This window comes from Pelodiscus sinensis, chromosome 23, assembly GCF_052426305.1.
Source record: "Pelodiscus sinensis isolate ZL-2025 chromosome 23, ASM5242630v1, whole genome shotgun sequence".
Taxonomy (NCBI): Eukaryota; Metazoa; Chordata; order Testudines; family Trionychidae; genus Pelodiscus; species Pelodiscus sinensis.
Window position 1 is genome coordinate 10,204,119 of NC_143074.1, and position 22,029 is coordinate 10,226,147.

The 22,029-nt window shown below is 45.3% G+C and overlaps 2 protein-coding genes across 4 annotated transcripts in view; one reads left to right on the plus strand and one right to left on the minus strand.

Moving 5' to 3' along the window:
• The window catches only part of MEGF9 (multiple EGF like domains 9), a 116,390-nt gene that overhangs the window by 12,057 nt on the left and 82,304 nt on the right, over window positions 1-22,029 (minus strand). For all 3 annotated transcript variants that reach the window (XM_075905148.2, XM_089772990.1, XM_089772991.1), the window contains exons 3-5: window positions 19,741-19,880; window positions 11,639-11,782; window positions 8,567-8,839 (exon numbers count right to left, since the gene is read on the minus strand). In XM_075905148.2, coding sequence (XP_075761263.2) covers window positions 8,567-8,839; window positions 11,639-11,782; window positions 19,741-19,880 — 557 coding nt within the window. The remainder of the gene's footprint in view (window positions 1-8,566; window positions 8,840-11,638; window positions 11,783-19,740; window positions 19,881-22,029) is intronic.
• LOC149521743 (neurotrophin receptor-interacting factor homolog) lies at window positions 3,514-4,531 on the plus strand. Its single transcript, XM_089772992.1, has one exon. The coding sequence runs from the start codon at window positions 3,626-3,628 to the stop codon at window positions 4,277-4,279; it is 654 nt and encodes a 217-aa protein (XP_089629118.1). The 5' UTR covers window positions 3,514-3,625; the 3' UTR covers window positions 4,280-4,531.

The window sequence follows — 22,029 nt, forward strand, 5'->3', positions numbered from 1 at the left end:
AATTCAGTGGACTGATGTTCGTCGATTTCGTTCCATTCCCTCTTTATTAGATGGGATTGGTATAGGGGAGAAAATGCTTTCATAGTGTGTTTGGTTTATATGGCCTCTTTTTGTGATGTTGAGGCCATGACTCCATTACTGCTATTGTGGTGGATAAAGCATGGGTGGTGGCAGTCCTTTTTTTTTTGGTAAGAAAAAAGGTGCCGGTACTCCGGGGGGGGGGGGGGGAGGGGGAGGAGGGATTGTTGAACAAAACAAAACAAAACAAAAAGCCATGCCAAAACAGGAGGGAAGAAAGTGGTTGAGAAAAAGAAAAGAGAGGAAAAAAAAAAAGAAGATCCTTGACTTTAGCAAGGCTTTTGATACGCTTTCCCACAATATTCTTGCCAGCAAGTTAAGGGATTGTGGATTGGATAAATGGATGGTAAGATGGATAGAAAGATGGCTAGAAGGCCGGGCCCCGCGGATAGTGATCAATGGCTCGATGTCAGGATGGCGGTCGGTTTCTAGCGGAGTGCCCCAAGGTTCGGTTCTAGGACCGGTTTTGTTCAATATCTTTATTAATGATCTGGATGAGGGGATGGATTTCACCCTCAGCAAGTTTGCGGATGACACTAAGCTGGGGGGAGAGGTAGATACACTTAAGGGCAGAGATAGGGTACAGAATGACTTAGACAAATTGGAGGATTGGGCCACAAGAAATCTGATGAGGTTCAACAAGGACAAGTTTAGAGTCCTGCACTTGGGATGGAAGAATCCCAAGCATAGTTACAAGCTGGGGACCAACCGGTTAAGTAGTAGTTCTGCAGAAAAGGACCTGGGGGTTACAGTGGATGAGAAGCTAGATATGAGTCAACAGTGTGCCCTTGTAGCCAAGAAGGCTAATGGCATATTAGGTTGCATTAAGAGGAGCATTGCCAGCAGATCCAGAGATGTCATCATTCCCCTTTATTCGGCTTTGGTGAGGCCGCATCTGGAGTACTGTGTCCAGTTCTGGGCCCCCCACTACAAAAAGGATGTGGACGCACTGGAGAGGGTCCAGCGGAGGGCAACCAAAATGATTAGGGGGCTGGAGCATATGACTTATGAGGAGAGGCTGAGGGACTTGGGTCTGTTTAGTCTGCAGAAGCGAAGAGTGAGGGGGGATTTGATAGCAGCCTTCAACTTCCTGAAGGAAGGTTCCAAAGAGGACGGAGAGAGGCTGTTCTCAGTAGTGACAGATGGCAGAACAAGGAGCAATGGTCTCAAGTTGTGGTGGGAGAGGTCCAGGTTGGATATTAGGAAAAACTATTTCACTAGGAGGGTGGTGAAGCACTGGAATGGGTTCCCGAGGGAAGTAGTGGAGTCTCCATCCCTAGAGGTGTTTAAGTCTCGGCTTGACAAAGCCCTGGCCGGGTTGATTTAGTTGGAATTGGCCCTGCCTAGAGCAGGGGGCTGGACTTGATGACCTTCTGAGGTCTCTTCCAGTTCTATGATCCTCTAAGAGCCAGGAAGCCCAGCCGCCCCAGGAAAAGGGGTGCTGGTACTCTCGAGGAGAATGCAATTAATTTAAGTCATGCAGGGGAAATAGGTGCTGGTACACCATACGGGGCATACAGCCACAAAAAAAGCACTGGGTGGTGGTATCTATGGGTATAGAGCCCAGGGGGCTATGCCCTTGTTGGCAGGGTCAGCAAAATCAGAATGAAATGCATGTCCCAATGTTTCTCTCATCACTTGATAACACAGTAGGTGATTAAGTATATTTGGATCATGGTGAATATGATGGTTTGTTAGTGCTTAAAAATGGAGAGTGAAAAGTTGAGGAGACCACCAGTTTTCTCTGATGCCAATAGGTAATATAAGGAGTGAAAGAGCAAGGCTAATGATGTTATACGCGGCGCTGGTGCCTGTGGTATTCTAGACGCAGAACACACAGCGTGAGATGTTGCCATGGTCATCAAAGGAAGGGCAGTGCTGATAGGAAACCCTGTCAGCTGTTGCAGTGCCGTGTTAACCACTTTTGGTCCCGTGATCCCAGTGCTGCTCCGCACCATGGTCGGTGCCAAGTTCTGTGAGGCAGGTACTGTATGATCTGTACCCTCTGAACGGGCACCGTGTGAGGCATCTCTGTGGTGAACTTGGAGGTGCCCAGCTTATCACATGTGCTGAGGCATGACTTGCCAGCGTTTGTTGCCTGTCTCTCAGTCAAGGGCCGTTTAGGCGAGTGCAGATCTTGTGGGAGAGAGGTGACCCATTTCTTCAGAGATTTGTTTAGTTTGTCCCCTTTATCATTGGCAATCTGCGGAAAATCTGGATTTGTGGAAGGGTGTTTGCCCTTTTTTATCATTAGCGTTTTTAAACTGAGGTCTCTGTCTCTCTGTGTCCATGCCTTAAGTTTAGTGTGGTGTGGGCAGTACCTATGAACATGGGAGTCCCCAAGACACTTGACACATTGAGCATGGCCATCTGAGGCCAGCATCTGTGCAGCATTTAAACCCCGGTGGGCCCATAGTTTCGGGTGATCTTAAAACAGCGGGAGAACCAACTTGGGGTGAATGGCATTTTTTTTTTTTTTTTAAAAGAACCTGACTAGGGAGAAGAACTTGGAGTTAACTAAGAGGAAGTTACTCACCTTTGTGCAACTGTGGCGTAGCGGAGGTGCTGTCTGATCTGTATCCCGGGGTCCCCCTGGTTGTGATGTGTAATTCCCACTGACTCCCCCACATGTTGTGATGTAGTGTCAGTACCTTGCTGGTTGCTATGCTTGGGCAGTGGGCTGCGGAGGACGTCCTCTGGCGGTTGTCTGTAAGCACGGCCCAGCAATAGGGGCCTCAGGACAGTGGCCAAACTGGTTCTACTGGTTAAGGGAAGAGATGGGACAAAGGAAGTGTGTGCTGGGGGAAGGGGCAGTCTTGGGCTGAAATCATGGAGGAACCGGTCTAAGGAGAGGGCTGGAATCCAGGGGCCTAGGGACTCCATCTCAAGGGGTCTAAGGTATCCTGGCCCAGACTCCTGTAAACACATCACGTCTATGCTGTGCTGTATCCTGGAGAAGCAATAAACCCCCTCAATTCTACCTGCTGGCGGAGTCTGTTCTTGCTGCTACGGGGGTGCAGGATCGGGGAAACCCCGACTGTGCCATCATAGTGGTATCAGAAGTGGGATGCACTACACCTCGTGGATGGAGCTTCCATCAGCAAGTGACAAGATGCAGTAGAAGGAAGGGGCTTAGAGCCAGGCGTGCTGGAGACAGAGCGAAGCGGTTCCTGGGAATCGTGGGGAGCTACAGCACTAGATCGGTGAGTCTACACCATGGGGACTGGAGGGGAGATGGCTTACACCCAACTCCTGTAGGCAGAGCTGGTTGGGGCTGTACAGAGAGAGGGGCCTGCCCATGGGGAAAGCAACCAAGGCCCAGTTGATTGCCCGGCTGGGAGAGAATGACCCATTCAGGGGCCTGGATCCTGTCCCAGCGGGGAGCAGCCAGACACCACCAAGGAGTGTCTCAGGCTCTCAGACCAGACGGAGGACTGGAGCCCACCAGAGAAACGTGGTGCCCACCCAGACAAGCCCTGCCAACCGCAGTTTGTCCAGGGCGGAGACCAGCCCGGTAGCGCTGCGGCGGCTGGAGATCGAGCTGCGGATGAAGGAATTGGAAGTACAGGACCGTAGAGAGCAGCAACAGCATGAGCGGGCCATGGCAGAGAGAAGAAGCTGCGGGGCCCCAGCTGTGGTGAGAGGGGAGGACTCCAGGGGGCCCGGGGCGGCCAGACGCTTGGAGAAGCTCATGTTGGCCCAATGTAAAGATGTGGGGGACATGGACGAGTTCCTCAGCTCCTTTGAGTGGGCCTGTGAACTGCACCAGATTCCTCCAGCTGACTGGCTGCAAGAGCTCACCCCCGTGCTGAATCAGAAAGCTGCAGGGGTGCTCAACCAGCTGGAGGATTTGCATCCAGGTGATTACGAACGGGTCAAAGAGGCCCTGCTGCACAAGTTCGGGCTGACCCCAGAGATGTACAGGAAGAAGCTCCGGGGGATTCAGAAGGAGCCACGGGAGACCTATGTGGATTTGGCCTCCCGCCTGGCGCAATACTGCCGCAAGTGGGTGTTCAGGGTCGGAGCCCAAGCCGCAGAGGATCCACTTAAGCTGATGATCCTGGAGCAGTTCTCTGAAGCATGCACACTTAGCCTGAGGCTCTGGCTCAAGGACCGGAAGCCAGAGAACCCCCAGGACGCTGGGAGGCTGGCAGATGAGTTCACCAACACCCGGTCTGTGTGTGAACAGGAATTGCGGTGAGAGGGGACCGCACAGAGACCAGTTCTTGGCTGAGTAACGGAGAGAGTCACCTACGAGGTGAGCCCAAGAGACAAGGACGAACCATCTGCGCCCCAGAGAACCAGCCAGGTCCCGGGCAGAGCCGGCCCAAAAGGGCCCGCAGGACCTAACTTGCCATCTCTGTGGGCCACAAGAGGGCTCAGTGCACCAGGCACCAGGACAGGTCCCAGGACCTGGGACTTTTCAGGGTTAACTGGCTGGGGCTGGAGGAAGGGCAGGCTGTCCCAGAGGCAGGGGCTGGCAGGCAAACCTCAATTCAGAGAGGGGGAAAGGATGCTCAGTGCACCTCCCCTGGGAGATCTGACCCTCTGGAGGAGGATTTCTCTGTGTACCAGGTGGGGGCAGGGCAGTCCCTGCGGAGCGAGTGCCTCGTGCCCCTGGAGGAGGATGGCAGGAGGGTGACAGGTTTCTGGGACACTGGGGCGGAGGTGACGCTGGCCCAGACTGAGGTAGTGGCCCCAGACTGTATGGTGCCCAACACTCAGCTGACCCTGAGGGGCATAGATTGGACCCCGTTTAAGGTGCCCACACCTGGGTGCATTGGAAATGGAGGGCCAAGTAAGGCCCCAAGGAAGTGGAGGTGCACCGGCACTTGCCCACGGAGCTGCTGATGGGGGGTGACCTAGAGGAGTGGCCAGACAGACCCCATAGAGCCCTGGTCACCACCCGTAGCCAGAGCCAGTGAGACGCTGGTGACCCTGACCCAGGGGAGGGCTCCCTGCAGAGGGCTCAGGATCTCATCCCAGTCCTGATCCCTGCCCCAGCTGCTGAATTCCAGGTGGAGGTGCAGGCAGACTCCTCCTGGCAGAGGCTGAGGGACCAGGCTGGCCTCGGCACAGCTCAGCCCCTGGGGAGAGGTGACCAGGAGAGATTCCTGTGGGAGTGGGGATTCCTGTACCGGGAATGGCTTCCCTCAGGGAAGGTGAGGGCATAGGGCAGGGGTTCCCAAACTTTTTGACCCGGGGACCAGTAAATCCATTCATGAGCTTTCGGAGGACAGGTAACATTCATTTGCATATCTGCATATTCAATAAGCAAATGATGAATATTCAAATAAGTTGTTTCTGGTCCTCCCAAAGCCCCCAGTGCCAGAGTTGTCAAAGCTTTTGATACAGTCACCCACAATATTCTTGACAGCAAGTTAAGGGAATATGGATTGGATAAATGGACTGTAAGATGGATAGAAAGCTGGCTAGAACAGGGTTTCCCAAACTTTTTACTTTAGTTGGACCCCGTTTTTTTTCAGTACTGTCTTTTGCAGCCCAAAAATATAAACGCATATAAAAAAAAGAATGAAAAATGAATACATTTTCAGTGTTTCACCCGGCTGCATCCTCCACCCAGCCTGGCCCAGGGCTTGGGGGACCCGGTGCCACATGAGCACTTCAGGAGGTGGAGCAGATTGGGAGTAGGGTATCTGGCTAAGAGGGAGGGTGCAAGGAAGGGTAGGGTTGCCAGGTGTCCGGTTTTGTACTGGTTATTCCGGTATTTGAAGGTTGTGTCTGGGAAAGAAATTATCAGACATATAAAATGCCTGGTATTTTCTAATTAGGTACGTTTTATTATACTTAGGTGTATTAGTCCTTAGTTGCCTCGCTGGTAGATGTGCTCACGCTGTCTGAGTATGTCTGCCTGCCAGTACCAGGCCGCGGCCCATAGTTGGGGAAATGCTGGCATAGGGGGTCCAGCAGCAGCTGGTAGTCCCCCAAAAGTATCACTGCAGGCTTCTGTATCTGGCCCACAATGTCCCATTCGCGGGCCACTGGGGTATCTGGCGCACCCAGCTGAGGCTGCTCCAACACTTCTACTGGCTGGGGATATTTGCCCATCCTGCGATTCCTGGGGAAGGCCCAAGATGGGCGGAAAGCTGCTTGGAGGCCCCTACCCCATATAGAGGAATGGTTCCGGAAGACAGAATTAGAGATAGTGGGGCCTGTCAGCCAGGTGACCCAAATGGGGAACAAATACATCCTGGTAGCTGTGGATAGAGCTACCAACTGCCCTAAGACCATGTCCGATCTGCAGCACCGGGACAACCAGACACAAACAATGAAGCACCCATGGGGACATCACTTGAAGAATCTAGCTATCTACGAAGAACTAATGAGGAATGAAGAGCACTGCGGAGGTCCATCTTGAGCCGGGGACAGTATGAAGGAAATGAAGGGAGGATGGCTGCACATGTGCGGTAGTGCTGGATAGAGCCAGGCACCTCACTTGCCGCACAAGCACGGCCCTAATGCAATGCTAGGAAGAATCCATTCTGCAGCGCTGGGACACACCAACACCCGGAACACCCACAAGGACATCTCTCAAAGAACTTAGGCCTTGTCTACACTGGCATGTTTTGTCACCAAAACCTTTCTTTTGGTGACAAAAACAGTGCAAGTGTTTACTCTACAATGTGACATTTGTTGGGAAAAACAACTAGTTTTGGCAACAAAAAACTTCCACACCTGTAAGAGACTTTTGTCTTTTCCACTCCCTTTAATATTGGCAAAGAGCCAGAGTGGACTCTGCAGTTTGTTTTGTAGAGAGAACTGACTTCTGCCAGTATTCTACGATGCCTGCCTCAATGACTGTGCTCAGTGTTTTGTGATCTCTGATGCCCTACAGGCATGTACCCCTCCCCTTTCACAGCTCTGGGAAGTATTTGACAGCTGGAGTGAGATGCTCCCTTTGGGTAACAAACGAAAACCAAATAATTGGAATGCTTCTGTTCTGCTGCTACTGTACGGGGATGTGGGTGGAGAGACTGCTGTGCTGTTTTGACATTCCTTAGCACGGAGAGCTCACAGAGCTATAAGGGAATCCCAAGAAGTGCAGGTATCAGCTCTGCCTTCCCTCAACCCTGCACTGTGTTGCTTTTCTCCGTCGAAAGGCAAGCTAGCAATGTGGCCATGAAATGTCGACAATGAGATGCAGAAAAACTGGTTTGATTGGTTTTCAATTTCAGTGACGTTTGTGTGTCAACAGCACTGTTGTCCCATCACTCCCAGTGTAGACATAGCCTTACTGATAATCTATGAAAGAAGAACTTTCTACCATTTATTCAGAGTTCTTATAAGGTAGCTTCATTGCCACTGTGCACCTGAGAGTGTAGATGCAATGAGACTGAAGAATCAAAAGAGGCCTCAAAAATCAGGCAATGATGAGTTCATATTCTTGCTCTCCACTGATTTGCTATGTGGCTTTGGCCAAGTTTCTAACTGTTCTGTGCCTTTTTTCTCCATCTACAAAACAGAGGTGATAGTACTTCACAGAGTTGTTTTGAACAGTTAGCATAGTAACGCCTGCATAGTACTTTGAAACTAAGTGTTATGATAAAAAAGCCATTATAAAGGTGCCTTTCCCCTAAATCCTTACTGATGTGAGAAGTGCTACTGAATGTAGTCAAATATATGCAACTCATAGGGGGTTAAGAGTTTGCATCCAGCTATAGAAATTAGAGATGTTAAAATGTAATTATGTAATCGTGTAATTGCTGAAAAATTCAACCCCGTGTGCACTGGCTCTCATCTTCCTCCTTGCCCACCCTCATGCTACTGCCTCTGATAGAGAGGCAGCGGGAATGGAAGGAGAGTTGTTGGTATTACCATGTAAACAGTTATACTTTTACATCTCTAACAGAAATTGGGACACAAAATGAATTATACATAGTCTTTTGTTTCCATTCATTTCACGATATTGCCTGCCACATTTTTGGGGAACAGATGAATTACCAAAAACCTAGATGAATCTCCAGTTAACAGACATTCTATATAACACAAGAAAGAGGACTATTTTGGTGTATACAGACATGCACACAAATATGCAGGAAAGGAATCTCACTAAAACTTTTCTATGCTCAAACTCTGCAGATCCTCCCAACATACTGTCTTGAGCTATACAGAGAGGTGTCTGTCAAGAGCCATTTCCAGAATGCCAAAGGCTAGCAGTGCATCAAAAACATCACTGCTGCTCCTTTCAACTTATGCAGTGTTCAGACAAGTTCTCAGTAACTCAAAATAAAGCTTTATAAAACTATAAATGGCTACAGGGAAATTTTCTTTCAGTGTCCCTTGGACTTGCCCTTTTTAAGGAATGAGTTCCCGTGTCCACCTTGGAAAACTCTAAAAGCTGCTTCAACTTCAACAGCAAAACTTTCCATGAATGATTATATACAATATTTTCTCCTTACCCCCATGCAATTTGTGTGTATCTGAATTGTTAAGGAAACATGCCATTGATTCTAGGAGAAAGGTTTACCTTTCTTGGTGCAATTGGCTCCATCTGGATCTTTGACATAACCTTCCTGACACTCCTCACAGTGGAACCCAGCTGTGTTGTGGAGGCAGCCAATGCATTCTCCTGTGTCTGGATTGCACATCTTGGGTGACTGGTCTGGGTCTACATTCCCATTACATTTACATCTAATGCAGATGCTGTCAGAATTGTAATAGCCATTGTCACACTGATTGCAGTCTGGGCCAGTGTATCCAGCTCGGCATCTGTCACAGGTTGGGGTGTGTTGACCAGGTTCTGAAGAAAAAGAGACCATATAAATATAACTGAATGAGTCCTATGGAAGAATGCTCCTTGTGCCACTTGCATGTTTGCTCTGCATCATGCTGATTTACAATCAGATTTTAATATCAATAGGAGATTGCCCATGGAAAAGCTGAACAATCAAGCCTTTAAAAAGCAAGCTCCTTGCTGCAGACTTCTCTCTGTTCAGTCCTTTGTATCTATGCTACCCCATAACCTCCCCACTGCCCACATGCTTAGGTTTCTAAACTTAGGTGCGAAGTCACAGAGCATAGTTAGAATATTTCCAGTCAGCCTCCAATTACTACTACTTCAGGACACCTCTGTCTTGACTGATGGATTGAAGGGAGTATTTGACCCATGCCAGTGAAGTTACGAATGGACAAGAACTTTTCAGATCATTTCAACCCAGGGGACCAGAGGGGAAAACAATCACCAGGTGCTGAAATTTTTATTACAACCTCAAGCTAAGGGAATATCTCCGCACCAGAGACTGACCTAGTGTTCAATTTAGAGGGTCTAGGTAAGACCCATAAATTGAATGAACAGGGCAGCTCCAGCTGGCACCTGTACTCCTTGTAGTTGTGAGGAGTAAGGAAAGCCAATGGGAATGTTTGCTCCTATTTCCCTCATGCTGTGGGGACATCACCAAGCTCAGCATATTTTATGTAGCTGGAGTTGTGTACCTTAAACCAACCTTCCAGGTTTTGTATAGTCCTGGCCTAAGTTTACTCCCCCTCATACCATTTGCCTTAAAACTCAAGTACTCTCAACCAGCTTCATGAAAGCTCACACAAGACCTAGACTTGTTAACATTTATTCTTGCTTTGATAGTAACACAAAGGTATCACACAAATTCTGCCTTCAAATAAGAGTCATCCACCTACAAAATGTTGGATAAAACTACTCTAGTCCATCTCCCAATTAGTGCAAGATTGATCCCAACAGTATGTTTTCTAGCATTTTGTCCAAACTCAAGCAATAGGGCTTCCATCTCTCTTATGTCGGAAGTCTCTTACACTGCCAGAGCATCTTAAGCTCCCCCCTGATTAATTTTCATTCCATCATTCTGTTCCTGCAGAAATAATAAGGCACAGAATTTCATAAGTCTTGCACCCAAGCAAAGAGCATAGAATGTGTGTGGCAGGTCTATTTTCTGTGAGCACTTGACATTTATCCCTGTACAAAGGGTCAGCATATTGCCTGTGCACTCTTTCAGTTCCACGTAACTAGGAATGAAATGTAGGCCTGTTGCTAACTGTAGGAGAAAGAGCCTGAGCATGAGCCTGGTGCTTGAACCAAAGTAAGCAAGAGTTATAGTATGAAAAATAGACAAGCCGTGCCAAAAGTAGATGTTTGCCTGCAAGTCAGTGTCTTTCAGCATTAGACTAGCTAGCACTAATAAAAGCATATAAAATATGCAAATACATTCCACCAAAACAGTACAAGGACATCCAGCTAAATACATTATAAAATAGTTTGAAACAACAAGAGTGAAAGTAGAACAACAGGTAGTAAATGATTTGGAGGAAAGTACAAGGGGAGGTACCAAATGTGTCATTAATGCACAAGATGATATGTAAGGCGTGCATCATAAATTATTTAACTCCGTCTATAAATATTGGGGTACCTCGACTTAACTCTTTGGCCGGCCTGAAGGCAATAGTGAAATCCATACTATTAACAGCCAAAATCCATTGTCATGGGTACAAACACATAGGAGCTCGGAGGCCATCTGGCTACCGACAACTATTAATGTACTTCATTTGACAATAAACCTGACTCGGGTGCCTTCTCATCTTATCTGACTCTGTGGTCTTTGGGGGCTCTCGTGAAGTCTGTCACACTAGCTACCTGTCCAGAGCTGGCATAATATACTGAAGGAGCATACAAAAATCGCACATAGCTGAACGTTTATCATCACTAACAGAGCAGAAGACTTGTCAGGACACCACACCAGTAAATCCTGAATTTACTATATTGCTGTCCTGAACTACTACACTAACTTAATGCAGAAGAATGAATTTCATCCACTGCTGATAATGAAGACTAGCTCCATTGTATCTATTTCTTTTTGTCTGCAAAACAATAAACAACACGTAAGCAGGCAGCGAAAACCACTATGAAAACCACAGTAACATGTAACAATTATTGCCTACAGCAAGAGAGATATTCCAGTAGTTTCTATTGCTCTCATAGCCCTGGTCCAACTAGGGAGTTATTTCAAAATAACAAGTAGAGCATCCACACTACCAAGCCCATTATTTCAAAATAACTAGCCCGTTATTTTGAAATAAACATTATTCCTCATGACAAGCAGTTATTTCAAAATAGTTATTTTGAAATAGCAGCGGTATGGCTGCTATTTCAAAATAACTACTCTTCAGAGTCATTATTCCCCAGTGCTTCCTGGTGCTCTAAGTCGAGGTAGAGCATCCACATTAAGGGAGGATGCTTCGGACTAATTTCAAGGTTTCACTGTACTGTGGGCACGCTATTTTGAAATAATGATTTTGAGAGTTATTATTTCAAAATACATTATTTCAAAATAATTTCCTAGCACAGAGATGCCTATAAGAAGTATCATAAATGCTCTAAGAATACTGTTAATAAATACTGCACTCCTAAATAGCATGTGTCACTTCAAAAAAAAAAACACACTAGTTCCCATGAAAGAGGGGATTCAAAGGAAAAGCATGAATTGGAACACTAGAATTATCAGCCCTGAGTACAAATTAGCTGTGAAATATATTGAAACAAGTTGCTTTCACTAGCATAAAAAAAGAGCCTTACTTATTTGGCAGCTTCCAGTAGATGCCACTGTTGAACATGGGCAGAGGTGACATTCGAGGCCTGGAAGGATGCTTCTAAAGAAGCCCACCTTACATTTTTCACAGTGGCTTCCTTCTGTATTTCCTTGACAGTTCAAACAGGTGCCTAAAGAGAGAGAGGGAAAAAAAAGCATAAGCAACATACAATTCATTTAGCAACAGCAGCAGCAGAATACACACACACGTTGTACAGCTTAAATGTTCATGACTAAATACTGATTTTTGTGATGCCTCTTTTTTGGGCAATAAACCTAAGACACATTCAAAAGATATGATTCGTGGCACCACCATATATTTTCTGACCACTACCTCCTTGTGTCTGGAGCAGATGGCTCCAGCCAAATGCATCGACAAAAATAGCTGAGCCAGGACCATGAGGGAGGATTTGCTGCTTGTTTAGGCCAGCAACAAATTATTAATCTGTAAAAAGACTGAGTGAGCAGAGGAGGATTTGGGGGTTCCTGAGCCAAAGTCCCTTCTCTGGGATACTCCTAAAAAGCAAAACAGTAAAGCAAACTGTTGCTTCTTACTAGGGGCTGTACCCTTGTGGCACGATCTAGCCCTCTGTCAACTTTAATTTGATGTTTTACAACTATAGGGAGGAAATGCTGCTAGATATACAAATGCAGCCCCTTTTGAAAGCTCATCCATCAATATAGTACATAAACAATGTAGGATCATCTGCTTCAACGAGCATCTTACTAAGGAGTGAGGTGATGTGGGGAGCTTATTTGTTTAAATTCCAAGTCCAAAACTCTGAAAGGTAAAAGCAGCCCCACAATAAACCAGGGTGCTGCAGAGCAGCATAGTAACAGTATAAGCACAGCACAGGTACTTGCTGAGTTAAACTGTCAGTGTTTTAGACGGGACAAAATATTAGTATCAAATATCAATAGCAACATTACTCTTAGTCTTTCTTTGCTGGTGCAGCAATGACTCTGAAGTCTCCATCTAAATATAATCTGTCCTTGTATTTGATCCTCCACTTAATGGGAGAATGCATAACTGGCTGGATATATTGCTTTTTGGAACCAGCTGATTCACACATATGGCAGAGACTAGCCTTGCCTCTTGTGACTAAAGATGCTTGCAGTGTTCCATAAATCAATCTTGCAGTTGATATTTGATCCTTATTCAGTGGTATGTATGACAAGAGCTGGTGGCTTCTGTGGGATACATGTCCACATGATGAAACCCCCAATCCCAACTGTAATTTCTATTGGCAACCTCACCATGGAGACCAAGGGTTGAATGAATCAAGGAGAAAGTCAGCTATTAGAAATGGTCTCGCATGGTCAGCTTTATGGCACTGGAGCTGGACTTGGCTCTCAGTTTTCCTGCAGTAAATCTGGAATAACTTCACACATTTTATGTGCAGACCTGTCCATTTCAAGACCACGTCCTTTTCCATCAGCAGGATTTGCAAGCATCTACCTCTGTAATAATGCAACTGGCTGGGTTGCCAATGGACCAATTGGTAAACAAACCATGCTAAATATTTCGGAGTGGGGATCACTTCACAACGAAAACCATTAATATTTCAGAACACTTCCATTCTGATTGCACCTTGCAAACATTAACTAAGCCTTGTGACTCCTCAGGTAGATAGGTGTTGTCACACTTACTTTAAAAGATGAATACAGAGAGGTCAAGTGACTTATACAAGGCAATATGTGCAAAAATAAAAACCCAGGATTCTTAACTTCCAGTTCGCTTGCTTAACTACTTTCTCTTTAACACACTAAACCTAATGAACCTGTATCCATACTGTGAGAAAATATCTTTTATATGAAGTTCTGCCACATTACCAACTGGGGTTTCTCAAAACAATGTAGGTCTTCAGTTAGCCATGAGATGGAGCCCACAACTCAGTACTAATGCAACAGAAACATTGACAAGTAATACACGATTTTATATAAACCTGCAGAGGTCAAACAAAGTACACTCTCTAGTTCATATCAAGAACTATGTACATACACTGTGGCTGTGTCTACACTGGGCCACTTATTCCAGAAAATCAGCCGCTTTTCCGGAATAAGCTGCAAGCTGTCTACACTGGCCCTTGAATTTCCAGAAAAGCAACGATGCTCTACTGTACAAAATCAGCCGCTATTCCGGAAAAACTATTCTGCTCCCGCTCGGGCATAAGTCCTTATTCCGGAAAGCCCAATAGTCTTTTCCGGAAAAAAGCCCTGATTGCAAAAATGGTGATCGGGGCTCTTTTCCGGAAAAGCGCGTCTACATTGGCCACAGACGCTTTTCTGGAAAAAGGGCTTTTCTGGAAAAGCAGCCTGCCAACGTAGACGTTCCTTTTCCGGAAAAACTGAAAACGGAATAGTATTCCGTTTTAAGCATTTCCGGAAATTCATGCCAGTGTAGACACAGCCAGAGTGTTAGAAATCAGATCTAATTTACTATCTGCTTTTCAGCTTCAACAACAACAAAAGCAAAGGCAAGAGAAGAAAGAATAAGAATTTTCTACCATTCCATGATAGATCAAACTAACACCACCATGGTCAGACTTTGATTCTGCAAACTATAAAGATGGATTTTTGGCACTCATGGCAAAGAGTTCTGCCTTCGTAGACTGACTGCAGAATCAAGGGCAGAAACTGGCATGTAATTTCATATCAAAATAACTAAAACACACACATTAAGACACTGACTCAGCAAAGCACTTAAGCGCACCTTAACTTTAAAACATGTTCTTATGTCTCAAATTAAGTGGGATATAATCACATATTTAAAGCTAAGAATATGAGAAAGTGCCTTGCCGAATTAGGGCCACACAGGACAAAGTTTGAATATCTGCTAGATATCCCATTATATTTGTTCTTTAGACAGAAGTGGTGGTGTTACTGGCTTACAGTTAATTCTGTGATTCAATACTGACTGTGTCTTTGTTAGAAATGCACAGACAATATAGTACATAAACAATGTAGTAAATAAAGAGAAAATAATTACAAAATATAATTAATTTGATTAACTGTTTCTTTCTGTTGACAAGCCATTTGCAAACAGGTTGCAAACTTTTTGAATTCACTGACTTTCTAACTCACTAGAAAAAATGTTGGTGAGTTTTATTTTACTCTGTAGCTCCTCACTGTAAATTTAAATTTCAAAATTGAAGCTCTGTTGCTGAGCTGCAACTGGTTGTGTAAGTCACATGATATTGACTTTGTTTCAGTTTTTGGTGTGTGCAGGTAGTCAGGAAGGGTCAGGATTTACTGCTAAGGAGTCCTTATCTGTTGATGATGATAACCAGAAGGCTGCTTGAATGCATGCTCAATGATGTATATTGTGCCAACTTGTGCACTCAGGGTATATCTACACAGTAAAGTTATTTCGAAATAACTTTACCAGCATCTACACAGCCAAACCGCTATTTTGAAATTAATTCGAAATAGCCGAGGGCTTATTTCGAAATTGGTAAACCTCATTCCACGAGGAATAGCGCCAATTTCAAAATTGCTATTTCGAAATACAGCCTGTCTCTGACTTACGAACCGGTTACGGACCAAGCAATTGGTTGTAATTTGGTTTGTTTTTAAGTCGGTCCCCATTGAGTTACATGCGACCGCGCTGTTCGTAAGCGCGGATCGTGTTTGTAACTCAGGGTCCGCCATTTACAACACTTTTGGTCGTAACTGTGAACGGTCATAAGTCGACCGTTTGCAACTTGGGCACCGGCTGTAAGTGCTGTGTAGATGCTTATTTCAAAATAGGGGGCCCCCAGCCCTTCCCAGGGTGCCCTGGTGGCAACTCTGGGCACAACCAAGAAAACTCCTCTCCCTCCCTCCCCAGTGCCCTTAAAGAGGTAGACTCTGGCCACAGTGCCTGTACCAGCTCCAAGCCTGCCAGCTCAGAGCCAGCAGTCACTGCACCTGCATGAGCCAGGCAGCCAGTGCCAGCCAGCCCTCCACCACTCCCCAGGACCAGTCTGCCAGCTCCCAGGAGCCTGCAAGGGGCTGGACAAGGCGGGTGCCTGCCTGGTCCAGTGTGGAGATCAGGGACCAAATTCAGGTTTGGGGGGATGCCTCCAACGTCCATGATCTCTGCACTAAATGGAGGAACGCAACCGTCTACAGGCGGATAGCTGCCAGCCTGGCCACCAAAGGCCACATGAGAAGTCAGGAACAGGTTCATATGAAAATAAAGGAGCTGCGGCAAGCGTATGCCAGGGCCACAGGAGGCAGCTCCCAACCAGGGGCATACCCACACCCCTCCCACTATTTTGATACCATGGACCGCATCCTGGGGTCTATTTAGTCTGTAGGACGGTCTGTGCCCTTCAAGTGGTCATCGACCCTGGGGCAGAGCTTGCTGCCTCCTGCTGCTCCAGCCCCTGTTGCCTCCCCAGCTACAGCTCTTTCTTCCTCCCCACACTCCCAGGGATGCCGAGGTCCCCGCACCCACAGTGCTGGGAGACAGTTGGACCAGTGAGACCCCCAACCCTGAGCTTTTCCTTCCACTTCCTCCCCTTGTCTCCCACTGCCAGCTCCCTCCTCCCGCTGCCAGCTCCCTCCTCCCAGGTTTCCCCCTCTCCTCTCCCACCATCCCTCCTCCTTGCCCCAGTCTTACCTCAGTTTCATTCCCCCACCCCAGTTTTGTTCAATAAAGAGGCTTTGTTGTAATGAACACACGTGTCTTTTATCGTACAGCAGGAAGGGAGGTTAGGGAGGGGTAAGTGGAAGGACGTGAGGAAGGAATGAGGCACAAACCCCCAGTGAGGCACACCAGGGAGGCTGCTACTGCCTGCAGAATGTGCTGCCAGGCTCGCAGGAACACGTCCAGGAGAAGCACCAGAGTGCCTAGGGGCAGCTCCGGCTCCATGCTGCAGAGTGCTGTGGTGTCCTAAGTGAGGGCAACCAGAGCACACAGAGAAAAAAATGCTTTGCTGTCCCTTAGCGAGGAAGGCAAGAAAGCAGGGAAACCTTAGAACCAGCTGTCCGGGGGGGGGGGGGGGGGGGGAGGGGTCCCTTTAAGCACAGGTTTCAGATAGCCTCAGGCAGCAGCCACACAAGGTAACTCCCAACCTGATGCCCTGACAGAACCGGTTCCAGCCAGCCTTAAATGCAATTCAGCATCCTATCAGTGTGGACGCGCTAATAGCAAAACACTATTTCAAAATGCATTTTGTGTCTAGACACGTTACCTCGAAATACGATATTTCGAAATAATTATTTCAAAATAAGATATTTCGAAATAACGCTGTAGTGTAGACATACCCTCAGTCTCCACAGCAGACCCTGAGAGGAGCCCCCAAAGACCACAAATCAGATAAGGATTGAAGGTGCCCAGCTAGGTTTATTGTTAAGCGAAGTACAGTAATAGTTGTCAGTGGACTCTACTGAACCACTATGCATATGCAATTCATAACAATGGAATGACTCAATCAATGGAAAATTTCCATTGCTCCGTAGGTCATCCAAAACCGTCCCCCCAAGATACCACTTTGTATACAGGTACTAACAAATTACACATCATTGTTGACGTGTCAGGTTGCCACCTTCGGACGTCAGGCTAACACTTCTTAAATACCACCCATCACCTGGTACCCTGTCGTTTGATTAGACAGCATGATTGATAGAGATGATCATTTTAGACCCTTTCTCGCACCTGGGTCTGTAGCTGTGCAGAGTGTGTACCAAGGTCTTTTTTAATGAGCTGGTGATACCATGTGCTTTCAACTTATGACCAGTACCCATTACTGGGCTCATTGCCAATTAGTGTTTTGCTTTCTGTTCGTGCCTGTTCTGTGAGCAGGGGCCTGTCTCTTGCTCACAGCTTAGCTTTGCTTTACATTAGCCATGTTTTGTCTGTTAGCTAAGCCTCAGACCAGGCCTGTGCTACATGGGCTTATGTTTTAGACCTTCATATTATTACAGTGTGAAGGGACACAAAGACAATTTACTTTTTTTGGCACAGAAAACATATGTAAATTAGGGATGTTAAATTGCATTTAATCAGCTAATCGAGTAGTCTATGAAATTTCCATTGACTATTCAATTAGTTGGTAATGCAGGGAAACTGCAGAGCTGCAGCAGGGTTAGGATCTGGCCCTGCAGTGGCTCTGCCTTTTAAATGTATTAAGAGCATCTTTTAAACCAGCTCCCCGCCAGCACCAGCTCCTGACAGAGGCAGCGGGGGGGGGAGGGGGGGGAGTGGGAAAGTGACTAGTCAAGTGACTACTCGACTACCCAATGAGCATGTGCTCATTGAGTAATCAATTAGCTGCTTCCATCCCTAGTGTAAATCGATCACAACGTTTAAGAAAAGCCGACACATCATGGATGTAAGGCAAATTCATTACAAAACAAACAAGCAAATATGAATAACCTGTTTCTATAGAGCTCAGAATATTATTGGTGACAATACCAGTTGCATTCAGCCAACACCTGAACAATACATGCTTGTGGTAAATAAAAGAAAGAACAAAAAGTAAGCTCTTAAGGTTAAGCATCATCTTTTGGTTATGCTTTGTACAGGGAGCCCCTAGGGTTCCAACTAAGAATCTAGACGTCATAATAAAGGCTCAGTGTTGCTGTCAAAGTGAATGTCAAAGCCCTCACCAAATTCCATGGGAAGCAGATCAGATCCAAAACAACAAGAATTTGTCATGCAAGTAGATGATTTGACGCCCTATGAACAAATACAATTAAATGAAAAATACAAAGGGGTGAGATTGAAGAGATTAGTCTTTTGAGGGCTGTAATACTTTCATCTGATTCTAGTTGTGGGCTTGGTGCATAGATGGCTAGGGGTGGTATTTAGTGGCCTGTGATACATAGGTCAGATTAGATGGTATGGTGGTCATTTCTGTCTTTCAACTCTGTGAAACTAAATATAGCAGAAATCAGGAAACAGTTGACTACATCTACACAGGAAGCAGAAACTCACAGCAGCAAATTTCACAACCCAAGTGTTATGGCTCAATTCCCCAACCTGGCACTTCGAGTGTAGATATGGAGGCTGGCTAGCAGAATAAACTCTGTAAGAACCGGGATCTGTAATTCCCAGAGAAAAACCTCCCCGAGACCCAAAAAAAAGAGAGGATTGGTCATTGCCACCACCAAGTGTAAATAAAAATATAAAATAAACCCTTTTCCAGGGAAGAGATCACTTGGAATCCCCTTGCTGAGGCAAAGCTCTCCCCGCTGCCCCAACTTCCATTTTGCTTGGAGTTGAGAAAACAAACAGAAATAACCCGCAGACAACAATGGAGCTCTGCTCCTCCTGAGTAATTTAGGCACATAGGTTTAAGGACACAAAAGTCAGCCAATACCAGTTAACCAAAACAAAAAGAAAAAACCTTTATTATTAGAACAAGACTACTGTTGCATACAGAGTAAATGACTGGGTGTTAAAAGCCATGAAGTGAAAGAAACTCAGAGAGACTCCTTGGCCTGTAATTCTCAGTTACAAAATAACCAGCTCAGACATGATTTCCAAACCCACAAACAAGGAAAACAAGACAACCTGATAGACTACCTAAACTTTTCCCTACTTATACATTTCAATGAATTCAAGGAGTCTGTTCCTGGGAGACTCCATCTGTCCTGCTACCTGAGGAAAAAAATGCTCTCCCCAAAACAAAGGAAGAGAAAAAAAACTCTCTAGATTTGAAATTCTTTATCTCCATTTCATTGGCTGAATGCCCAAAGCCCCCTCCCTCAGGTACATCTCCAGAGTTGCTTAACCCTTTCCCTCACTCTCCAGGTAAGTTAGACTCTCCTTTGCAGCTCCTATTCATGACACCAAGTCTATAAATTCAGGCCAGAGAGCTAAAAATAGCCATATAGACATTCCCGCTTAGGCTGAAGCCTGAGCTCTGAAACTTAGGCAGGAACCCAAATGTCTACATAGCTATTTTAGCTCCATGGAATCAAGCCATACAAGCCTGACTCTGTAGACTCAGTGCTGTAGATTTCTGCTTACTGTGTAGATGTATTCTAGATGGTAAGGTCCCAAACCACTACTCACTCACCATTGCAACCTTGCTGATGTCAATAGAGCCCCATCAAGGTTACAGAACTTGGCTCTAAGCAATCAGAAATATTATACCTGTTAAGATATCACAGCTGTTGGAATAGTTATTGCACTGACATGGTTCACAGCTGGTTTGGTTGACCCAGTAGTATCCATCACGGCATTGGTCACACTTGAAGCCAGTTATCCCAACTTTACACTGGCATTTTCCGAAGCTGCAAAGGAAAAAAAAAAAGACATTTGAATTTGCTGCTTGATGACTTGGTAACTTCCGTTCTCAGTCTCATAGGTGCAATGTTCTCCTTCCCCAAGGGGGGGATCTGTTCCTCCTAATATCACACACACACACAGCAGCAAATGTTTACCAGAAAGTTAATTGCTGCAATATAAAACACAAAAAAGAGTACTACTGGAGTATAAAGCACCTGTGCAACCTCACTGAGTTCATTAGATTGTGTAGGTGTAACTGTACACAGAATTTGACCCTCTATTAACTTTCACTTCACACTTTATCACCCTTACCCTCTGATAATGATCCCTTTCTGAGCACAGCAACTCAGTGACTCACCCCTCCCTTTGAAAGAGCTGTCTCATTGACTTACACATCTCTAGATATTGATTAGCAATGGTGACCCTTGTCATGGACTGTGGTTCTTGATGACTGTCTCCCTCTGTGATTGGAAAGCACCTAATGCTTTTTGGGCACTAATGTGATGTAAGCAGTGGTTTTTTTGTTTTTTTTTTGATGGTACTGCCCAGTACGTAGTACCGGCACCCCCAGACACTGTACCAGCACCTTCAGTCAGAGCTCAACAACTTTTCCCCTGGAGTATTGGCACTTTTTTTTTTAAACAAAAAAAGCACTGGATGTAAGCAACAAATGAAATAAGATGACAACAGTTTAGAGTTTGAGTTTGGTTCTGATAAGTAAACCCCTAAAATCAGATGCATAATCAAAGCTTCTCCAAACCACTTTGATCAAAATGTGGTGTGATCACAGATATTTTAATATTTGAAGTTCTGATCAAGGCTAGAAACTAAAAATGAAGAAAATTCCTCCATCATATCTGGATATCCTAATATTTCAGACCTTTTAAAAAGGTTCTCCTTGAGAAACAGGTAATGTTATTTCCTCTGGACCAACCTATCCATCTAAAGTAATGATAGCATGGTCCCATGGGCAGGAATTGGACTGGGGACTCCATTCCCACTTCAGCTTCTATAGGCCTGCTCCAAAGCCAACAGAAGGTAATGAGAGTCTTTTCAGTCACCTCAACAGGGGTTGGAGTAATGAGCCTTAATACAGTAACTTTCACCTGAAAATCATTAAGCCCTTTACAACTGTGAGTAAAAAATATTTCCATTTTACAGATGGAAAAGTTCAGAGATGCAAAGATGACAGAGCCAGTCAATGGTATTTCAGAACAGCTATAGTTCCCCCTACAAATCAGAGACAAAAGTTCTAAGAATTAATGTAAAACATTGAGATTTCCCATCTGGAAAGAGCTACTGATGGGCAAAATGTACATGTCCATGTGTAACATACACTCCCACCTTTTATTTGCGATCTCAGCATTTGCTGTGCCATCCTCAACAAACATCAATTATTTTGTACAGTTCTTAAAGGGGAAGAAGAGACAACTAACTGTGTTTATGAAAAGCTGATTAACACTAACAGAGGCTGATACACAGAATAGCTGGTGTACTGTTTATATTTTGTTTTTAAATAAATGCTGTAGATTAATTAAATGCTGTTTTTGGACAGCATCATTTTTAAAAATTAATATATTTTAGCATTCTCTTGTCAGTTCACTTGGCAAAAACAGTAAATACCCAAAGTGCCATGCACACCCACACAGAAGGAAAACCCACAAATCTAGCCCAAGAGGCTAAACAAAGCAACATTTTCAAAATATGAATTTCAGACATGCTTAATGGACTGATTACATAAAAGAGTAAGAAACTTGTTTCATTAGCCTCCACATCATATCAGGAACTGCAGCCAGCGGAGGCAAAATTTAAATTGATGTGGATAGGCAATTCAGTCCCAAAACAATAAAAAAAAAAAAAAAAAATTCACAAAACCTAAAGTTAACTGAAATCTTATCTTGATATTTAATCCCAAAGCAAATGGAAACCATTCTTCATTTGCATTTGCACATTTCTCCTGCAGCATTTGCAAAATGGTGCTGCTGTGAAATAGAGCGAACAGCCCTGTAGAAAACAAGACTTATTAGACGAGCCAGAAAGTGAAACCAACTGGATCTGTTGTTCTAAAGACTACCAGGACTCCCTCTCTCATGTAGCTGGAACCTCATCCTATCTACTAGTATGGACAAGGGTAAAATGGGCGTGACACCCAAG